At 39.2% G+C, this 20155-nt stretch overlaps 1 protein-coding gene across 2 annotated transcripts in view; it reads right to left on the bottom strand.

The window, feature by feature from the left end:
* Frmd3 (FERM domain containing 3) overlaps positions 1-20155 on the bottom strand; it is a 199469-nt gene that overhangs the window by 24368 nt on the left and 154946 nt on the right. For both annotated transcript variants that reach the window (XM_021160425.2, XM_021160424.3), the window contains exons 10-13: positions 15762-15850; positions 14443-14517; positions 14101-14169; positions 6758-6882 (exon numbers count right to left, since the gene is read on the bottom strand). In XM_021160425.2, coding sequence (XP_021016084.1) covers positions 6758-6882; positions 14101-14169; positions 14443-14517; positions 15762-15850 — 358 coding nt within the window. The remainder of the gene's footprint in view (positions 1-6757; positions 6883-14100; positions 14170-14442; positions 14518-15761; positions 15851-20155) is intronic.

Genomic DNA, 20155 nt, shown 5'->3' on the forward strand with positions numbered 1-20155 from the left:
GGTAGCTGTTTATCTCTAACAAAGATTCCTTCAGACTGAATCCTTGTGTACTGGTAGCTCCTCAACCCACCTATGTTAGAAAAGAAATGCCTGATATTGTTTTGTACTTTAGAATGGCCTGAATACAAATCAAACAAAAGACAAAAATGGCCTGTAGATGGAAGTATTACTTTTATATCATTTTATAATAATATATGTTTTGCAAGAGACAAAAAAAAAAAGCAAATAGTTTGAGGTTTCTTATGTAGTATTTACTCAACCCAGATATACACAGGAGTGATATATTGACCTGGCATTCCAACATGCCTCCACTTCAGGGGAATTCCCAAGATGTTAGTGGCCTCTTACAGGGTTAATCACTCTTTTTTTTTTCCATTAGATATTTTATTTACATTTCAAAAGTTATCCCATTTCCTGATTTACCCTCCAGAAACCCTCTATTCCATTCCCCTGTGACCCCACTTCTATGAAGATGCTCCCCGACCCACCCACCTACTCCCGCCTGCCCGCCCTCCCATTCCCCTATACTGGGGCATCTAGCCTTCACAGAACCAAGGGCTGCTCCTCCCATTATGCCTGACAAGGCCATCCTCTGCTACATATGCAGCTGGAGCTGCATATGGTCGTTCCATGTGTACTCTTTGGTAGGTGGTTTAGTCCCTGGGAGTTCTGGGATGGTTTGGTTGGTTGACATTGTTGTTCTTCCTATGGGGTTGCAAATCCTGTCAGCTCCTTCAGTTCTTTCTCTGACTCCTTCATTGGGGACCTCATTCTCAATCCAATGGTTGGCTGTGAGCATTTACCTCTGTATTTGTTAGGCTCTGGCAGAGCCTCTTAGGAGACAGCGATATCAAGCTCCTGTCAGCAAGCACTCCTTGGGTTTATCACTTTTTTAATGATAGGAAAAGGCCTTGGCCTCAGAATCCCTGGGTTCCCTCAAGTATATCCTTCCTTTCTCCCATTGCAGGAGACAGGTACTGACCAGACATGGACACCACACTGAGTGTATACTTTCTGTTACTCCAAGATCTGAGACACAAAAAAGGTAATCTTGGAAAAATTTCAGAAGACCCTGAGAAATATATTTAGGTCTTCCAGGGACTCACTTAATCCTCTGACATAGTCTAGAAGAGTGTGATATCACTCCCAAATCAGTTGCTGATCCTTAATGAAAAGACTTCTATAGACATACATACAGACATACATGAAATGAATAGAAAGAGAAGCCCTGTAACAGGTGAGGTACAAACCACAAGTAGAAAATAATTTTTCAACTGGAACAGGAGCAATCACATAGGATGACCCTCACTGGGACCTTAATTGCCCTGTAGGGGACCAAAGACAGACTTCTTTTTATGTCTCTTAGACATAAAGGCTCAAGAGAATTCACTATAACCCCTTAAATTATTCCAATTCTTCTCAAGTTACTGGGAGGCTCTTAAGGAGTCACCCTCAACCCTTGTAGAAAGACTGAGAGTGATTAGATTAAATATAGGAACATAGACCCCCCTCCTCTTGATCTTGAGACTGCTTTATAACTCAATCCACTCCAAACAGGCAGAAAGTGAAAAGGATCCCTTTATACTTTGAACACATTGTAGACCACATCCTTAAAGCTGCTACTAAAATCTTTTATAACCATGAGCAATATTTAAAAAACAATGAACACCACCAGAAAAAGATAGCCTTTGTGACTATAGTAACAGGCTTAGAACCTAGCAAAAAGGAAAAACGGTTGTTTCCTGTTTTTTATTGTAGATTTCTACAGGGTTATTTCATCATCAAGGGGATTATTGGAATCAATCGCATCAGGATATTAACTAGGCCAGAGCTAACTTCCCCGCCTTAAATTGGTTGTTAGATGGGATGCCATTAAATGTATTGATAATTCATGGTGGAGTCAAAACGGACACAGTAGGACTGATAAAGCCTTAGAGAAGTATCTTAAGCTTTCTCTTTCTAGTAGTCCTGGCTTCATGACTACAAGAAATCATGTATATTAGGATGCATATTTTCCAACTGGGATTCATATAATGACATTAAGTGATTCTGAGGCACTAACCTTTGGCTCAGACCACCCTAAGAATAGATCAACAGACATACTTGGGGATTTTCTTAGTTGGAAGGGTGACAAATAAAACCTCTAGAGTACCCTGCCAAACTTACATTATGATATTGCTGGACTTGAAGTGAAAAGGTTGACTTGAAGCTATCCAGTGATAAGGTTATATACCTTTCATTTTTATTTCATTTATATGTCTAAAGGACATCATGTGACAATAAAAAAAAACTTACTAAATATACTGGAAAGGATTTAAAACCACATGGCTTTAGATATGCCTACAGCAACTTAAGCCAGTACTCGTGCTATCATACACATTCAATTCCTAATAATTTTGCTCATGTTTCTTCTGATCTATAAAATCTACAAGAAACAGATTCAGAACATGTCAGACATCATCATGCAATTGAGTGGAAATCTCTGGAGATAGATTTCTTTTGTTCATGGTGGAAAGGGCTTATCCTGTATTATAGTGTTAGTAGTAATTCTATTAATCTCTAGATCTTTTATAATAAGAGCTGTTTTAATTTTTATCTCCTAGCATTTAGAGCCAATCTACATGCAGATGGTCCTTTGACAATCTAATTCATCTAAGTATCCTTGATCATTCTTCAAGGCTTGAACAGGAACCCTAAAATTCCCCTGTGTTCAAATTATTTGATGCTCCTTTATCTGACTCATTGCTTTTATTCTTCCTCCCTCAGACCGCTATGAAGGCACCAAAGACTTCCCTATCTTGCCATGCTTAGTTATGACACAAATAGAACCACTGATATAGTGTCAATTTTCTCAGATACACTCAATAGAGTGGTATCCCAACTGCTACATCTAATGAACCAATTTGTCTCTCAATAGAGATTGGTCATGCTTTAAATTATTTAATAATAATTATGTTTGCCTTTTGTGGGGGAATTCATAAAAATAGGATATAGAAACTGATCAATGAGGTTTAGTGTAGGAGATTAACCCCCCCCCCCAATAGAATCACCAATTTTTTTCCATAGATATCACTTGAAATGTCCTTGAACCTGTTAGGAATTCTGTCCTTACAGAGGTAAAAGATGGCCGAAAGGTCTTTCTTCTTAACTCTGTTCCCTTAAATGAGCACCCCACTTTGGAGACTTTATGAGGATGAGCATCTACATCCAGACTCTAGGACACTGATAGACAGACAGGGAAAGCTACCATAGCTCAATACTAAATATGGTGAATGTCCAGCATCTTCCTCATCACCTAGACGTGAGGCAAAAACCTGAAGGGCTTTTTCTTCAGCTAGCAGGATTCTTCCTTTTCCAGATGATGAGTCCAGGCTGCTCAGATATATTCAAGGCAGGTCCTGAACATGTTTAACAGAAGCTGTGGGCCCATTAGCTGTCCAGTGCTTAAGTGACCAATCTAAATTGGGAAGGGGGACCTGATCTATATCACCATAAACATGTTTTCTTGACACTATTGACCTACCAGTTTTCGTTTCTTTGTTTATGCAGATAAACCCATAATAAATGGAAATAAGATCCATCTCAGGCTGCCAAAACCACTTATAACCCTTTGCCCTCCATGTAAAAAGGTGATTTTTTGGATCACTCTCTCATCTGTAATGTATGATCTCTACATAGCACCCCCATGTGCGTGTGCTTTTTAAATTATCACAAATATTGTTATCTGCTGTTGCTTGCTGTGTCTGAGATTCCTCTTGCCTTTTAATTCTTTAATTGGCTTAGGAAATGAATCAGATTAAGACCTCCTAGATGGAAACAAGGACATTATCAAACACAGGAGATACCTGTGTACCTCAGATGATCCAACTAAACTGACTAGTTCATTTTGTCCTCATGTCCATCCATCTATACTCATAGATCAGTGTGTTGCTCAATACTCATCATAGAAGTTTCTCCTTGAGGTAGACGATAATTACTATGACTCACAACTGGACAATGAAATGGAGTGAGGGACTTTGGAGCACCCAATCCTAAATAGGATGTCTTTATCAAACAACTCCCCTTGAGACTCAGGGATCTATATGGAAAAAAAGTTAGAAAGATTGTAAGAGGTAGAAATGAATGACTCCAAGGAAACACTATCTTCCAGGCCCAACAGGACTCACACACAGATAAACTCACAGAAATTATGAGAGTAAGCATAGGACCTGTGTGGTTTAAGCTAAGAATCTCAGCACTGAGAGGAAGAAGTGGATACAGGGTTTCACCCCTTACTAGAAAGGTTTTTACAACTGATAACTATTGGCAAAGAAAAACAAGTTTTTTTCTAATTCCAGTGGAGGAGTGTCACTGGGTACATTGACTGTACTCCAGGGCCAGCCCCATTCCCAGGAGTGGTTGATTCACACACACACACACACACACACACACACACACACACACACACACACACACACACAGAGAGAGAGAGAGAGAGAGTCCTTCCATAGATAATTTATCAGCTTCATTTCATGTCCTGGAATTCTTCTTTGAATGAAATTAAAATTTGTAATGGTCATGGTTATCCAAGTTTGATTGAGGAAAAGTGAGAAAGATGTGACTGACTTGTGGAGAAAAGACAAATTACGTGCGGGATTGTGCCTCTAGATTTCTATACAGATCGAACCTAGATGGAAAAACAAACCTAAGACCCAAACAGGTTGAACAGTGTGCATGAGGTCATTATTGCTTTGGGACATCCATCAACCATGATATAAAAGGGAGCCTATTAGTAGAGTTTTTAGGGTCAGAGTCTGGACTGTCACAGCTCTCAATAAGGCACACTCAAGCCACATATCCTCAATAGGCCAATTATACAAACAAATAATAGTAAAAACTACAGGGGTAAATATTCAATGATGCCATATTGGGAAGAGAAACAAGGAGACCCAATACACATGCCCGCAGGTCCACTATTGTGTCTCTAACATAAGGTTTGCATTTACCTAGAAGACCATAGATTGAAGCATCTAAGTAGTCTTAGTGTATGGTGCCACACATCATCATTGCTTCATCTCCACTCTTTTGGGCAAAATGATGAACAAGTTGACAGCAGTATACAAAATCTCTTTCAGAGAAATAAACTTTCCCTCTGCTGGAAACAGCCTTCAGATGTTTCTTTCTCTGAGCATGGGATTCCTGGATAAATGTCAACTGCATAGTCTATTATTTAAATAGTCTTGTAGACAATAGAAAGAAAACTTCCTTTCTATGGAAGAAATTATTAGCTTGAGGTTGAGGTTAAACTGTCAGGGACATCTGCCCTCTTGACACTGTCTGATATCTAGAGTTTCCGAGAGCAACCATATCTCACATAAAAATCTTAAGGAGAAACTTGTTTCAAGTCAGGCTTTCAAAAATTTAATTTATACACATTAAAATTACTTTGATATGAGTAGTGTGACTTTGCCTCTCTTGGTGTCTTGAAGAAGCAGTGTGGTGAGGTTCTTCCTTGAAGTAAGTCTTTATAAAGTGAGAATATATAAAGAAGACAAATGAAAAAGAAGTCAGAAGTAAAAATAAAAGGAGGGTGAGGATGAAGAGGAGGAGAAATGGCAGCAGCAATTTTAGCCTTAGAGGTGATGCACAAACTTTTACTATCACTTAAGAATACAAAAGCTTTTTAGTTGAAGTAGAAACTACTTAGCCTTCATCAAAACTATCATGCAGGGTGGGAGTGTAGCTCAGTTGATGGAGTGCTTGCCTATCATGTATTGGTTAGGTCTCAATCACTGCATAAAATACTATGGTGGTGCATGCCAGTCATTCCAGTGTTCAGGAGCTGGAGGCATGTTCAAAGCCATACCTGGTACATACAGCATCCGAAAGTAACCTGGCATACATGAGATCTTGTCTCAAAACTAAACCAAGCCAAAGTGATCAAACAGATTAGAGAGCTGTCAAAATCCATGTAGAAACAAAAGGCGTGGGAATTAAGATACCAGGAAAGGAGGATCCATGTAGATGGACTTGGGGAGGATTGTTTATAATCATCAATTCAATTTTAAGTAGTATAAAAACCATTCTTTCCGTCAAGATGTTCTGCAATGATGAATGTTCTTAGTTTCAGATGGAGATAGTGACCACCAGCCACTGATGGCTACTGAGAAGTAGAATCTAGCTATCATTACTGGGAGTTCGGGTTCTAATTTTAATGAATTATAACTGAGTTTCAATAGTCACTAAAAGCAATTGCCTTGCTTAACTGTACATGTGTTGTACCATTACATTTTTCTTTTTTTCTTTTCTTTTTTATTGGATATTTTATTTATTTGCATTTCAAATGTTTTCCCCTTTCCAGGTTTCTCCTTCAGAAACCCCCTATCTCATTCCCCTCCCTCGAATCTATGAGGGTGACCCCCCCCCATCTTCACGACCTGGCATTCCTCTACACTGGGGCATCAAATACTCTCAGGATCAAGGGCTGTTCCTCCCACTGATGCCCAACAAGTCCATTCTCTGTCACATATGTGGCTGGAGCCATGGGTCCCTCCATGTGTATTCTTTGGTTGGTGGTCCAGTTGCCAAGAGTTCTGGGGGGTGTGGCCGGTTGAAACTGTTGCTCCCCCTATGTGGCTGCAAACCGCCTTAGCTCTTTCAGTCCCTTCTCCAACTGCTACCATTACATTTTTCATAAATAATTTTAGAAATATTTTAAATTCACAAAATGTCCACATTCCTTGGCAAGGTAGCTTTTGGAATGAAGTGGTGAACTTACCCTCACCCACAGGAACTTCTTCTTCCTGTTCAGTGGGGGAAGGAAGCAGGGGCTGCAAAGGTTCCATGTTGATGATGAGCTGTTTGTTCAAGGAGTGAAAGCTGCGACTCTGAGTAATGTTGACTCTAAAAACAGACATAAGCCAAATAAATGTAGTATCTGCTACAAAGACTGGCCCCTCCTTCTCAGTGGCAACCTAACATGAGAACTACCTCTGGACACATAAAGAGATTGATGCCAATAGTAAAAAAAATGTCCTGACATTTTAGATACCTAGCTCTCCTTGTCATTAAATTTCTGACAAGAGTCTATATTGGATATTCAAGTCTGTAAATTAAAGTTCCCCATATGTCATCAGACAAATATATGTTTGGTGACAGAACACACACAATTTTTAAGTGGACACAGGTAACACACTGTGAAGTCTGCTAGCACTGAATCAGACAGGTAGAACGGTAAGTGCCAGTAGCTCAAAGCTATTGAACCACCACCCGAAATCTTGTTCAGACAGAGGACACAGATGATCTGCCACTGTGAGCTGTCTTCATGTTGTCAGATGTTGGTGTTTAAGATTTCCATTCATGCCCTCCTTATCAGACAGCCATGAAACCCAGTTCTGGTTCTCCTTTGGAAAGGCATTTACATAACAGGAGCTATGACAAGTAGCAGATGGCCAGGAATCTGTTGGTACTTTATTAAAACTATTGTTTGGCAGCTGGAAGTCCATTTTCATTGCCTGTTACAGGCAAACCAGCTGTGAACGCCAGCATAGAGGGACGTGAAGACCTGAAGGTAGCCATTAAATGCTTAACTTTCTCCAGTTTCTTGTCAAAAACACATCAACCAGTCTTTTGAAATGCAGTCAAATGTCTCTTCTTCGAAGCCTTCCCTGGTTGTTCCCTTTCTTCCTTCCTTTTCACATACTACTCTCTCTTCTTTGACAATTCATTATGTTCATTACTTTGGTCAGTCTGCAATTTCTATTGTACTAATCAGCCCAGTGTGATGAGAGTACTGACCATTCTTAAGTACCTCACAGTGTCACAATCTATACCATCTTATAGGCTTTTCAGGTCCTAATCTGAAGTAAACTGAGTACAATTTTAGCTTGATATAACCTGGAACTTCAGATTGCCAAGAATTTTCTCAGACTGGTCATTTCTGTTAGGACGTTCATAAGAAGACGAAGATTAGGATGTCTATTAGCATCTCAAATTGGAAACTCACAGTTGACACTGGATCCATGGGAAAATTATTGGGACTTGCCTCACCATAGAGTCATTTCTTCCTTTATCATTCTAGAAATAGATGTTGGAACTGATGTGTATGTACTACATGATGTGCTTATTGTGTTGATAGGTAGCTCTCCCATTAAGGAAAACCATTGTCTAGAAGGCAGACTTCCACTTTTTTTTTTTTAAATCTGAGACACATTATGAGATACATTTTGTGTTATCTATTTTCCTCCCAATAGTCTCCATTTGGAGATGTTAAACATTTTGATATTCCATTCATGACTGAATTGTCCAACAACTGCTTGGTTCTGGGTCAGACTGAGGTTTCCAGGGTTGGCTTCCCAAGTATAAGTCCATTTAAGTACTGGATAAAAGGGGGACAACTTGGCCCCTATATACAGATTCATGCTGCTTTATTGTAGTAGAGGTCTATGGCTGATGGACATGCCCGGCATTACGTAGATGATTCTTGAGGGTATTATAAACCTCAGATTTTAAATAACATGACAGAGAAGGTCACAATTTTTCTAGTAAGTACAAGACTCAGATAAACCCAAAGGAATTTTCTGCAAAATTCTAGGGCTCCAAGCCATAGGATTACTGGATAACGTGAGAGAAAGAAAGAACAAAGAAAGTTATGGGACAAATGGATATCTCTCACCTATTGTAAAATTCTATGGTCTAAATTTTATTTTTTGTTTTAATTTCCACTTATTAAAATATTTTCAGAAGAAAGAGAAAATATATAATTTCTATTGTGGTGTGGTGGTCCGTAAGAGGTAGGATATGGATATGATTCAGTCATGAGAGCCCTCATGAATAGTCTAGAGTTCTTATCAATGTACTCTGAGGGCCAGTGGGGTGGTTCAGTAGGTAAGGACACTTGCCACTATACCTGATGGCCTGATTATTTTTAATCCCATGGCCCCATGGAGAAAGGAAGGAACCACTTCTTTAGTTGTGCTTTTACACTGCATTGCACCCTATGAGTGCACTTGCCTCCCACATTCTCTAACTACATGAAAACCAAATAGAACTTCAGGGCAGTCTGTTTTCCCTTTCCTTCAGTGTCAGACATGCGACACATTTCTGTGTATGGAGTAACCCTCACAGGACATCAAATCTTTCAGTGTTTCAGTCATGGGCTTCCCATCCTTTAGAACTGTGAGGAATAAAATAGTGTTGTGTATAAACTACCCAGTCTGTGGTATATTGCTGTAGAAACTTAAGTACACTGTATCTTCTATTTCCTTTAGACTAAAAATTGTCCCTGTTTATCTATTTGAAAAGGCTACAAAAATGAACACTGACATGACTGTCATTTGAAGCAACCACTCATTGGAACAATGGCTAAGAATGAATAGAATAAAACCTGAATAGCCAGTTCATTTTACATACTGGCTTATACACACTGCTCATCTTTTCAGTTTTCACAGAGTTCCTATAGTCAGGTGGGATAAATATTATATTTGTACTGGTAAGAGAAATTCAGATTCAGTGATATCATATAACTTGATTAAAAGGAGTAATGCTCTCTTCTATAAAGGTCCTAGGCTATCTGACAAAACTCTAGAACCAGGCACAGATAGTCTCACTTCTAATTGTTGCTCAGACATGTGATGATCACCTCTGTGTAGGGTTCAAAATACTCACAAAAAATATAGGTTAATGCATTGCCCTTGGTTGTCTCCTAAAACCTGAAGGTGAGATCTCAGTGTATCAGACAAACATTTGTGTGTGTGTTTGTATGTATCCACAACATTATATTCATGTAGATTTTTGTAAATATACACTAATACACACATGCACATATATGCAATATATACATATAAACACACACACATATGTCATGAAAGGAGTTGGAGTGGACAGAGCGGTGAAAATGATTTAATATACCCAAGTATGAAATGCTCAGAAAATAAGATTCAATAAAAACAAAAGGGCAAACTCAGGAATCAAATCCTTGTCTAGTACTTTTGTTTAGGCCACACTTTCAACATTAGTGAATGTACAGCATCACAAAGAGATTTGTTTTACAAGTAATAGTTCAAGGTTGAGGCCATACAAGAAGGTCCTACTGTGTGAAACGCTTTTCTGAGAATTGCCAAGGTTCGAATTGCTTTCACCTCTGTCCTTCCTGTTCATATCCTGAGGTATTTTAGTCAATTTTGGGATGTTATAACAAATATAGAATGATTATAGTGTAAAATATAAAGAAAAATGCATTATTTAGATTACAGGTCTAGATACTGGAAACGTCCTGAAAGCATTGTGTAGTCATTGTCTTAGCTCTTGGTGAAAGCCATATGTTGGCTTACCTCATGGCAGACAATGTGGAAAGACAAAGTGGAATGTTCAAAAAGGCAAATGTGAGGCAGCAGCATCCTTAAAAAATTAACAATTTGGTTCTAAGAGAAGAACGCAGTATCATCAAGAGATAGACTCCATCCATGAGGGCAGTGCCTCCATGATTCAAACACGTTTCCTTTAGCCTTACTCTTAATATTCTCACCTCCTCACAACTACTCTATCGGAATCAAGAATCTGGAATAGAAACCTTGGTGTCCCTCAAACCTTGTCATGAAGGAACTGATTCCTATACCACTCTGGAACATGTGCTGTTTCTACACTTACAGATCTCATCTAGTAACTCTCTGTACAAAATGACTTCCTGGGTTCACAAGCCACTCCTGTTCAATTGAATAAAACTGTTGTTAAGAAATCTGTTGCAGGAAGAAAGTTTGTAGAATTCATGTGGACTTTAGAGTACTGATTTTTTTTCTTAGCATGATAAAAGCTTGTATTGAAAGATGAGCAAAGTGAAATTGCAGCACCAGGTCATAAACTGATGACAGGTAAATGCAGGACATGAAAATGGTGACAAGACAGGATGAGTACAATGACATTTAAGACAGTCATTCACCACTCTATAATCAAACGAAGTAATGTTGGCGTACCATTCAAATGGATTTCAATACAAATGTATCCTCCAGACTCTACTTCCCCATTTTTACAGTGTTGTGGTTTGAACCACAGGCCTTTCAAGGCTGAGCAAGTACTCTATTGACCCAATGTCCAGATCTAGCTGCCCTGTTCTAAGTTAATAATAATAATAATGAGATCATTGCTCTTATATGTATGTGTATACCACTTTACATCGTAAAATACTTTTTAAAGCCCCTAACAAAATTTAGAAGTAGGTCAAGGCAATATAAGAGTCTCTTTTCACAGATGGGTAAACCAATAAACTAGGAAATTCAGTGACTTACCCAGACCACAGAGCTGGCAGGTAATGTAGCAAAGATTAAAATCTATTCATTTGTGTATCAGAACATTCTTGTATCTTGCAGGTTCTGGGTGTTCTGTGTATCCCCTGGTGGTGGATGCTATGCTCCGAGCTGCAGCCCTCCTTCTGTTGTGGCCCTTGGCTAGGCTCAGGGATTCTTCCCCAGCAACCAGCCCAGGAGAGCTTTCCCCAGGATCTTCCCATGCCATCAGTAAAGGCCAGTGAACTAATGTCAGAATGAGCTTCTCTTTCTGAAGGAAAGAATAATCCTAAAATATTCCCAGTCTGTTGGTTTCTGTCGCTTTATACATAGATTTCTTTCAGAAGCAAGAATCTATTAGCCTGTCTTTTTTTTTTTTTTTTTTTTTGAGAAGTAGAGTCTCAGGTGTGAGGACAGATAATAAATAAATTATCATTGCCATTATAGACTAACATTTTTTCCTGAAGAATCCCCACAAAATGTAACCTCACTACTACATTTTAATTTTTGATTGCTACATCAAAGAAGCATATATATACATGTATATTTATATACACACATATATGTATATATGTTTATATATATATATTAAGATAATGGTAGAAAAGAAACATGTTTTTCTATGTAATATGAATTCTAAGAAAGTAGAAATTACATGAAAGTGTCACTGATTACTACTTCTCTGACCAATGTGGTGCCTTGGAGATGTTAAGGACTTTCAGACTAGCATCTTGGACAAAACACATGTCTAAGAAAATGATTAAATCTCAGATCAGTTAAATAGAAGGAACAAATATATCATTAAGGCTATTTTCTGTCCAATGTTTCTGAAAAAGTGAAAATGGTATATTTTATTGTCCCCGTCTTCATTTCTGCTATGCCAGACTTTTACAGCTTATGAAAAGGGAGAGTGTTCTAAATTGTCTTCTGATCTTTGAAAAGTCGGCCACACATTTAGATATTGCATCAAGGCAATATCTGTTGTTAAGGCACTGTCAATCGATAGTTCTTACCCTCTCCAACCTTGTAGGTTTCTTCTCCTCTTTAAAGCTGGACTCCCCTTAGGACTACCCAAAAGCAGAGATGAATCATAAGTTGTTTATATCTGCATCAGTTCTCCTGAAGAGTTTAGCTATACTCAGCTTTTCGGGAGACTGGTGTTATCAGGATGCCCTTGAATGTCTGGCTTAGCCTACTTTCTGAGAGGACACAACTGTCTCCTCCCTATAACTGCCAAAATAAAGTAGAGTACCACTGAACTCACCCAAGATTCTTGAAAATGGAGGAACCTCAGCAAATCTGAACACAAAGGAAATGTATTTGGGGTCCAAAGTTGAAGAAGGAAAGGCAGGTGGCAACTATCCTGTGTGAAATTCCCTAAATAATTTATCAGAAGTGGAGGCCTTATGGGGAAGTATGGGGGTATGAAAGAAGGTTTTGGAGATAGGACTTGAAAGGTCAGTGGAAGGTAAAGGTGAAGGTGAATAAGAATAAAGTAGAATGATTATATATATATGTATATATATATATATATATATATATATGCCAAAATGAAACTCATTATGTCATTTGATAACATAAAAACAAAATTATAAAATAATTTAGGTTATGATGATTTTTATTTTAGAGGATGTGGTATTATGAGAGCATTCACCTTAAGACAAAGTTTGAACTTTAGGATATATATTTGTTTTTGTAAATTGTAGTCACATAAAGTCAGTCTGTCAGAGAAAAGACTTAATTCCTAAGAACAAACTATAGATTGTCACTTTAAAAAAGATGTGCAAGATGTATACAGGAGAATGAGAATTTTAAGGTTGTCTTGGGTTACAGAAGATCTTGTCTCAAAAAAATGTGTAGTATGAATCTAATAATGGTCATGCCTCTCATTTCATGGTTTGGTATTTGTACTATAGAGGCCATATAAGTGTTATAAAATTATCAAGTGGAAAAGCAAGCTGGCAAAAAGGACTGGAATAATCCCTCACTTCTTCATAAGGCTAAGTAAATCAACGCTTTGATCAAGTATAGAGGCACCCTAAAGTCTCTGAGGTAACTTGTGGTTCATTATATGAAAACACACACTCATGAGTGGAAACTGGGGAGCCCAATGAGACATGAAATGCATGAGGTTGTGTGTAGAACTGCATGTAGCTCAACATATGTGAGAAAGCTTATGATATACAAAAGATGATCCAAGTGATTCAAACCCCTCAATCGTTTATATAATGTTGGCTTTTGGAACTGCTGCTCCCTTTCCTTTCCCCATCCTCCTTCTTTCTTGGATCTTCATGTCACTGGTTAATAAATTGTCACTGCTCTACTATAACTGCATGCCTCTGGACAATCCACTTTCCAGATACAGAAGAACCTATCCATCAGCTGTTCATTCATAAAGACCCCGAGAAGCAAGCCTGACCATGTCTTATGAGCAAGGTATAGTTAGGACTGGTCTATGAGTGAAGTGTGACAGGGTGATGGAACAGACAGAAGTAGCAGGAGCCATCCAGTAGCATATGTCTTGCTTACTCATGTAGCATTCTAACTCAATATCTATCTGCATACTATGTGATGTAGGAGGGAATCCAAGCTGCCTTGAGGGCACAGACCTGACAAAGGTGAGGGAGATTTCTAGAGAAATGAATCACTTGACTTCATGCTGCATGCCTCTATACATAGAGACATACAAGAGGTATCAAAAGTTAGGGTAATAGTTATTATTTTTTTTTGTAGTTGTTGAAGGATGAACCTAGAGTCTCATGTGTGGTAATCTAGCTTTTAAGTGCCTTTGTCTGTCATTGAAACACCATCCCCACAAAACAAAATAGATCACCCTACTCACCTATGCACCTCAGGAGGATCCCTCTGGATTTTGGAGCTTGCCTCTACCACCTCTTTAGCAACTTTACCACTATAAAATACACAAATACAATGTATGTAAGTAAGCACTCCAAATAATGGGAAAGCATGTGTACATATTCCCAAGGTGGCTTTAAGAGTCTATCCTTTCCCTTCTTCCATGGGAAAAATTTATCTGGAGGTTTAGGGTGCCTGTCAGGAGGATAACTTTGTGAAATGGGAAACAGACTAACTGAAGGTAAAGCATAAAACTACAAACAAAAATTCAAATGTAAATGAACTCCCCACCTCAACCCATCACTGCAACAGACCCATTGTTACCCACCTGTATCGAAATCTACTTCCTTTAAAAAATATCTTGCTGCTTGACACAGTCTTGATCTGACTGGACTTTGCATACCTTCAAGGAGAAGCACAACAGAGGTGGTAGTGAAATATTCAAGCAGGGCATGCAGTACAACTGTGGTAATTACCAACTTCAACTTTTAGAAAGACATTAATTTTACATGACGAGCAAGCTTACACACACATGATCAGGAGGGGTTTCTCAAAAAATAGAAATTTTATGTACATTATCATTTGATATGTTCAGCAGTGATCAATGCTATTTCCTTTTGTTGTTTGTGAGCACTGGTCATAAGCCACACATTTGATTTTTTTACTCCATTTCTAGTTCAGGCCTGCAAGAAAGTTTCAGGTATGTTGATGACTAGAAGGAATTGTGTAGAACTGCATGTAATAGGGTAACTCAATTGTCATCAGAGATATTTATTCCAACATTTGATGGAAGCAGATGCACATATCCACAACCAAATATTAGGTGGAGCTTGGGAAACCTCAAGAAAGAGTGGGGGGAAGAACTGTAGGAGCCAGAGAGGTCAATGGCATAAGAAGAACATGGGTCACAGAATTAACTTAGTGGGAGTCATAGGGGCTCACAAGTGTCTGAAGCAGTCATCACAGAGCCTGAATGGCTTGGTACTAGGTCCTCTGCATACACATGGAGTTTTAGCTTAGAGTGTTTGTGTGACCCCTATCAGTGGGAATGAGTTATGTTTCTGACTCTTGCCTGCTCTGAGAACCCTATTCCTCCTACTGGGTTGTCTCATCCGACTTTAATGAGGTTTTGTCCTTTGGATTATTGCATTGTGGTATATGTAGTGTTCAGTTGCTATTCCTGGGAGGCTTGCTCTTTTCTGAAGGGAAATGGTGGCTTAGTCAATCTGGTGGAGAAGAAAGGGGACAAGACTGGGAGGAGTGGAGGGAGGGAAGACCGTGGTAGGGTTGTAGTATATGAGAAAATAATACATATTTTAAAAAGGAGAAAAATACTTCTTAGTTTTTGAATTTTTTTGAGCCCTCTCTGTTTGGTTTGATAGCACAGTTTTAATTGGGCTGTTCATTTTCTTTTTGTTTATTTTTTCAGTCCTTTGGATATTCTAGATACTAATCCACTATCAGATGTGTGTGGTAAATAATTATGTCCCTCATTCATACTGTAATGTATTTAAATGTAATGTCACATTACATTAAATAGACTATAAAGAGGTATACTAAACAAAATAAGTATATAGTCACTGGTAAGGCATAAAGGGCTTCATGGGTACTTTATAAACCTATAATCAAAGAAACACAGAGTCTTACTTATAAAAGGCTTGGTTTTCTACCCCACATTTCCATAAATGTTTGCAGGCAGCTGGTGTTGAAGTATGGAATGCCAAAACAGCATTTTTCTATTAAAAAAATAACAAGAAATGGCATATTAAACACAGTTTATGTTATTTATGCTTTTCAATAGATATTTGTATCCTACTATATTTTTTTTTTATTGTACATGGGTGTTACTTTAGGCATACGGGTCTGTATACATTCCTGTATGGAGGCAAGAGATTGATGTTGGATATCTTCCTTTACCACTCTTTAACATATTTTTTGAGACAGTTTCTTACTGAACCTGGTGTGCACCATTCTAGAGTGGCAGACCAGCAAACTCTACAGATAGCTCTCTTTCACACCCAGCTGGGGGCAAGGGTATTTAAACTAAAATCATTGTTGTTGCACAGTAAGCACTTTACCCACTGAGCCTTCTCTCTAGGAACCCCTCCAATATTACTACGTTCATTAAAGCTGAAATGGTATGGGTTTTTCCTTACTCATTAGATATCACTAATCTATTTAAGTGCGATAAAAAGCTGATTGATTCATAATTTTTTACCAATACTCAGGTATCACCCACCTCTCTATCAACTTTTGATTAAGTTAAAAATTACTAAACTGGGAAAGTAGGAGCAGGAGAAAAGCACCGGGGCAGCTGGGGCGCAGGGTCGGCTGACACTCGCCAGCTACCCACAACACCTGCCACAGGATCTTAAGACTTCTGGTGAGTGGAACACAGCTTCTGCTCCAATCCAATTGTGCGCAGGACCTGAGACTGCATTAGTTAGGGAAGCAGAAACCGGCCTGAGTAGGGCCACAGGCCTCATCCGGCCGGATCAGCGCCGGGGTAGCTGGAGCGCAGAGTTGCCTGACACCCGCCAGATACCCACGACCCCCGCCGCAGGATTTTGGGACTGCTGGTGAGTGGAACACAGCTTCTGCTCCAGTCCAATCACGCGGGACCTGAGACTGCTCTGGTTGGGGAGAGAGAAATCCAGCCTACATAGGGCCACAACCCTCTTCCGGTCAGAAAAGCACCAGGGCAGCTGGGGCGCAGGGTCAGCTATTCAAAGAATCAACCAATCAAGGAGCTGGTTCTTTGAGAAAATCACCAAGATAGATAAACCCTTAGCCAGACTCACTAGAGGGCACAGGGAAAGCATCCTAATTAACAAAATCAGAAATGAAAAAGGAGACATAACAACAGATCCTGAAGACATTCAAAACACCATCAGATCCTTCTACCACCAAAGGCTATACTCAACAAAACTGGAGAACCTGGATGAAATGGACAAGTTCCTAGACAGATACCAGGTACCAAAGTTGAATCAAGATCAGGTTAATGATCTAAACAGCCCTGTATCCCCCAAAGAAATAGAAGCAGTCATTAATAGTCTCCCAACTAAAAAAAGCCCAGGACCAGATGGGTTTAGTGCAGAGTTCTATCAGACCTTCAAAGAAGATCTAATGCCAGTTCTTCACAAAGTATTCCACAAAATAGAAACAGAAGGCACTCTACCCAACTAATTCTATGAAGCCACAATTACTCTGATACCTAAACCACAAAAAGACCCAACAAAGATAGAAAACTTCAGACCAATATCCCTTATGAATATTGATGCAAAAATCCTCAATAAAGTTCTTGCTAACCGAATCCAAGAACACATCAAAACAATCATCCATCCTGACCAAGTAGGTTTCATCCCAGGGATGCAGGGATGGTTCAATATACGGAAATCCATCAACGTAATCCAGTATATAAACAAACTCAAAGACAAAAACCACATGGTCATCTCGTTAGATGTGGAAAAAGCATTTGACCAGATCCAACACCCATTCATGATAAAAGTCTTGGAAAGATCAGGAATTCAAGGCCCATACCTAAACATGATAAAAGCAATCTACAGCAAACCAGTAGCCAACATCAAAGTAAATGGTGAGAAGCTTGAAGCAATCCCTCTAAAATCAGGGACTAGACAAGGCTGTCTACTTTCTCCATACCTATTCAACATTGTACTTGAAGTCCTAGCCAGAGCAATTCGACAACAAAAGGAGATCAAAGGGATACAAATTGGAAAAGATGAAGTCAAAATATCACTCTTTGCAGATGATATGATAGTATATATAAGTGACCCTAAAAATTCCACCAGAGAACTCCTAAGCCTGATAAACAGCTTCGGTGAAGTAGCTGGATATAAAATTAACTCAAACAAATCAATGGCCTTTCTCTACACAAAGAATAAACAGGCTGAGAAAGAAATTAGGGAAACAACACCCTTCTCAATAGTCACAAATAATATTAAATATCTTGGCGTGACTCTAACTAAGGAAGTGAAAGATCTGTATAATAAAAACTTCAAGTCTCTGAAGAAAGAAATTATAGAAGATCTCAGAAGATGGAAAGATCTCCCATGATCATGGATTGGCCGGATCAACATTGTAAAAATGGCTATCTTGCCAAAAGCAATCTACAGATTCAATGCAATCCCCATCAAAATTCCAACTCAATTCTTCAACGAATTAGAAAGTGCAATCTGCAAATTCATCTGGAATAACAAAAAACCTAGGATAGCAAAAACTCTTCTCAAGGATAAAAGAACCTCTGGTGGAATCACCATGCCGGACCTAAAGCTCTACTACAGAGCAATTGTGATAAAAACTGCATGGTACTGGTATAGTGGCAGACAAATAGACCAATGGAATAGAATTGAAGACCCAGAAATGAACCCACACACCTATGGTCACTTGATCTTCGACAAGGGAGCTAAAAACATCCAGTGGAAGAAAGACAGCATTTTCAACAAATGGTGCTGGCACAACTGGTTGTTAACATGTAGAAGAATGCGAATCGATCCATTCCTATCTCCTTGTACTAAGGTCAAGTCTAAGTGGATCAAGGAACTTCACATAAAACCAGAGACACTGAAACTTATAGAGGAGAAAGTGGGGAAAAGCCTTGAAGATATGGGCACAGGGGAAAAATTCCTGAATAGAACAGTAATGGCCTGTGCTGTAAGATCGAGAATTGACAAGTGGGACCTCATGAAACTACAAAGCTTCTGCAAGGCTAAAGACACCATCAATAAGACAAAAAAACCACCAACAGACTGGGAAAGGATCTTCACCTATCCTAAATCAGATAAGGGACTAATATCCAATATATATAAAGAACTCAAGAAGGTGGACTCCAGAAAGTCAAATAACCCCATTAAAAAATGGGGCTCAGAACTGAACAAAGAATTCTCACCTGAGGAATACCGAATGGCAGAGAAACACCTGAAAAAATGTTCAACATCCTTAATCATCAGGGAAATGCAAATCAAAACAACCCTGAGATTCCACCTCACACCAGTCAGAATGGCTAAGATCAAAAGTTCAGGTGACAGCAGATGCTGGCGAGGATGTGGAGAAAGAGGAACACTCCTCCATTGTTGGTGGGATTGCAAGCTTGTACAACCACTCTGGAAATCAGTCTGGCGGTTCCTCAGAAAATTGGACATAGTACTACCGGAGGATCCAGCAATACCTCTCCTGGGCATATATCCAGAAGATGTCCCAACCGGTAAAAAGGACACATGCTCCACTATGTTCATAGCAGCCCTATTTATAATAGCCAGAAGCTGGAAAGAACCCAGATGTCCCTCAACAGAGGAATGGATACAGAAATTATGGTACATTTACACAATGGAGTACTACTCAGCTATTAAAAAGAATGAATTTATGAAATTCCTAGCCAAATGGATGGACCTGGAGGGCATCATCTTGAGTGAAGTAACACAATCACAAAAGAACTCACACAATATGTATTCACTGATAAGTGGATATTAGCCCAAAACTTAGGATACCCAAGATATAAGATACAATTTGATAAACGCATGAAACTTAAGAAGAATGAAGACCAAAGTGTGGACACTGTGCACCTTCTTAGCATTGGGAACAAAAAACCCAGGGAAGGATTTACAGAGACAAAGTTCGTAGCTGTGATGAAAGGATGGACCATTTAGAGACTGCTGTATCCAGGGATCCGTCCCATAATCAGCTTCTAAAAGCTGACACCATTGCATACACTAGCAAGATTTTGCTGAAAGGACCCAAATATAGCTGTCTCTTGTGAGACGATGCCGGGGCCTAGCAAACACAGGAGTGGATGTTCACAGTCAGCTATTGGATGTATCACAGGGCTCCCAATGGAGAAGCTAGAGAAAGTACCCAAGGAGCTAAAGGGATCTGCAACCCTATTGTTGGAACAACATGATGTACTAACCAGAACCCCAGAGCTCTTGTCTCTAGCTGCATATGTATCGAAAGATGGCCTAGTCGGCCATCAATGGAAAGAGAGGCCCATTGGACTTGCAAACTTTATATGCCCCAATATAGGGGAA

This window comes from Mus caroli, unplaced genomic scaffold (assembly GCF_978045245.1).
Source record: "Mus caroli unplaced genomic scaffold, Mus_caroli_1 scaffold_6, whole genome shotgun sequence".
Taxonomy (NCBI): Eukaryota; Metazoa; Chordata; class Mammalia; order Rodentia; family Muridae; genus Mus; species Mus caroli.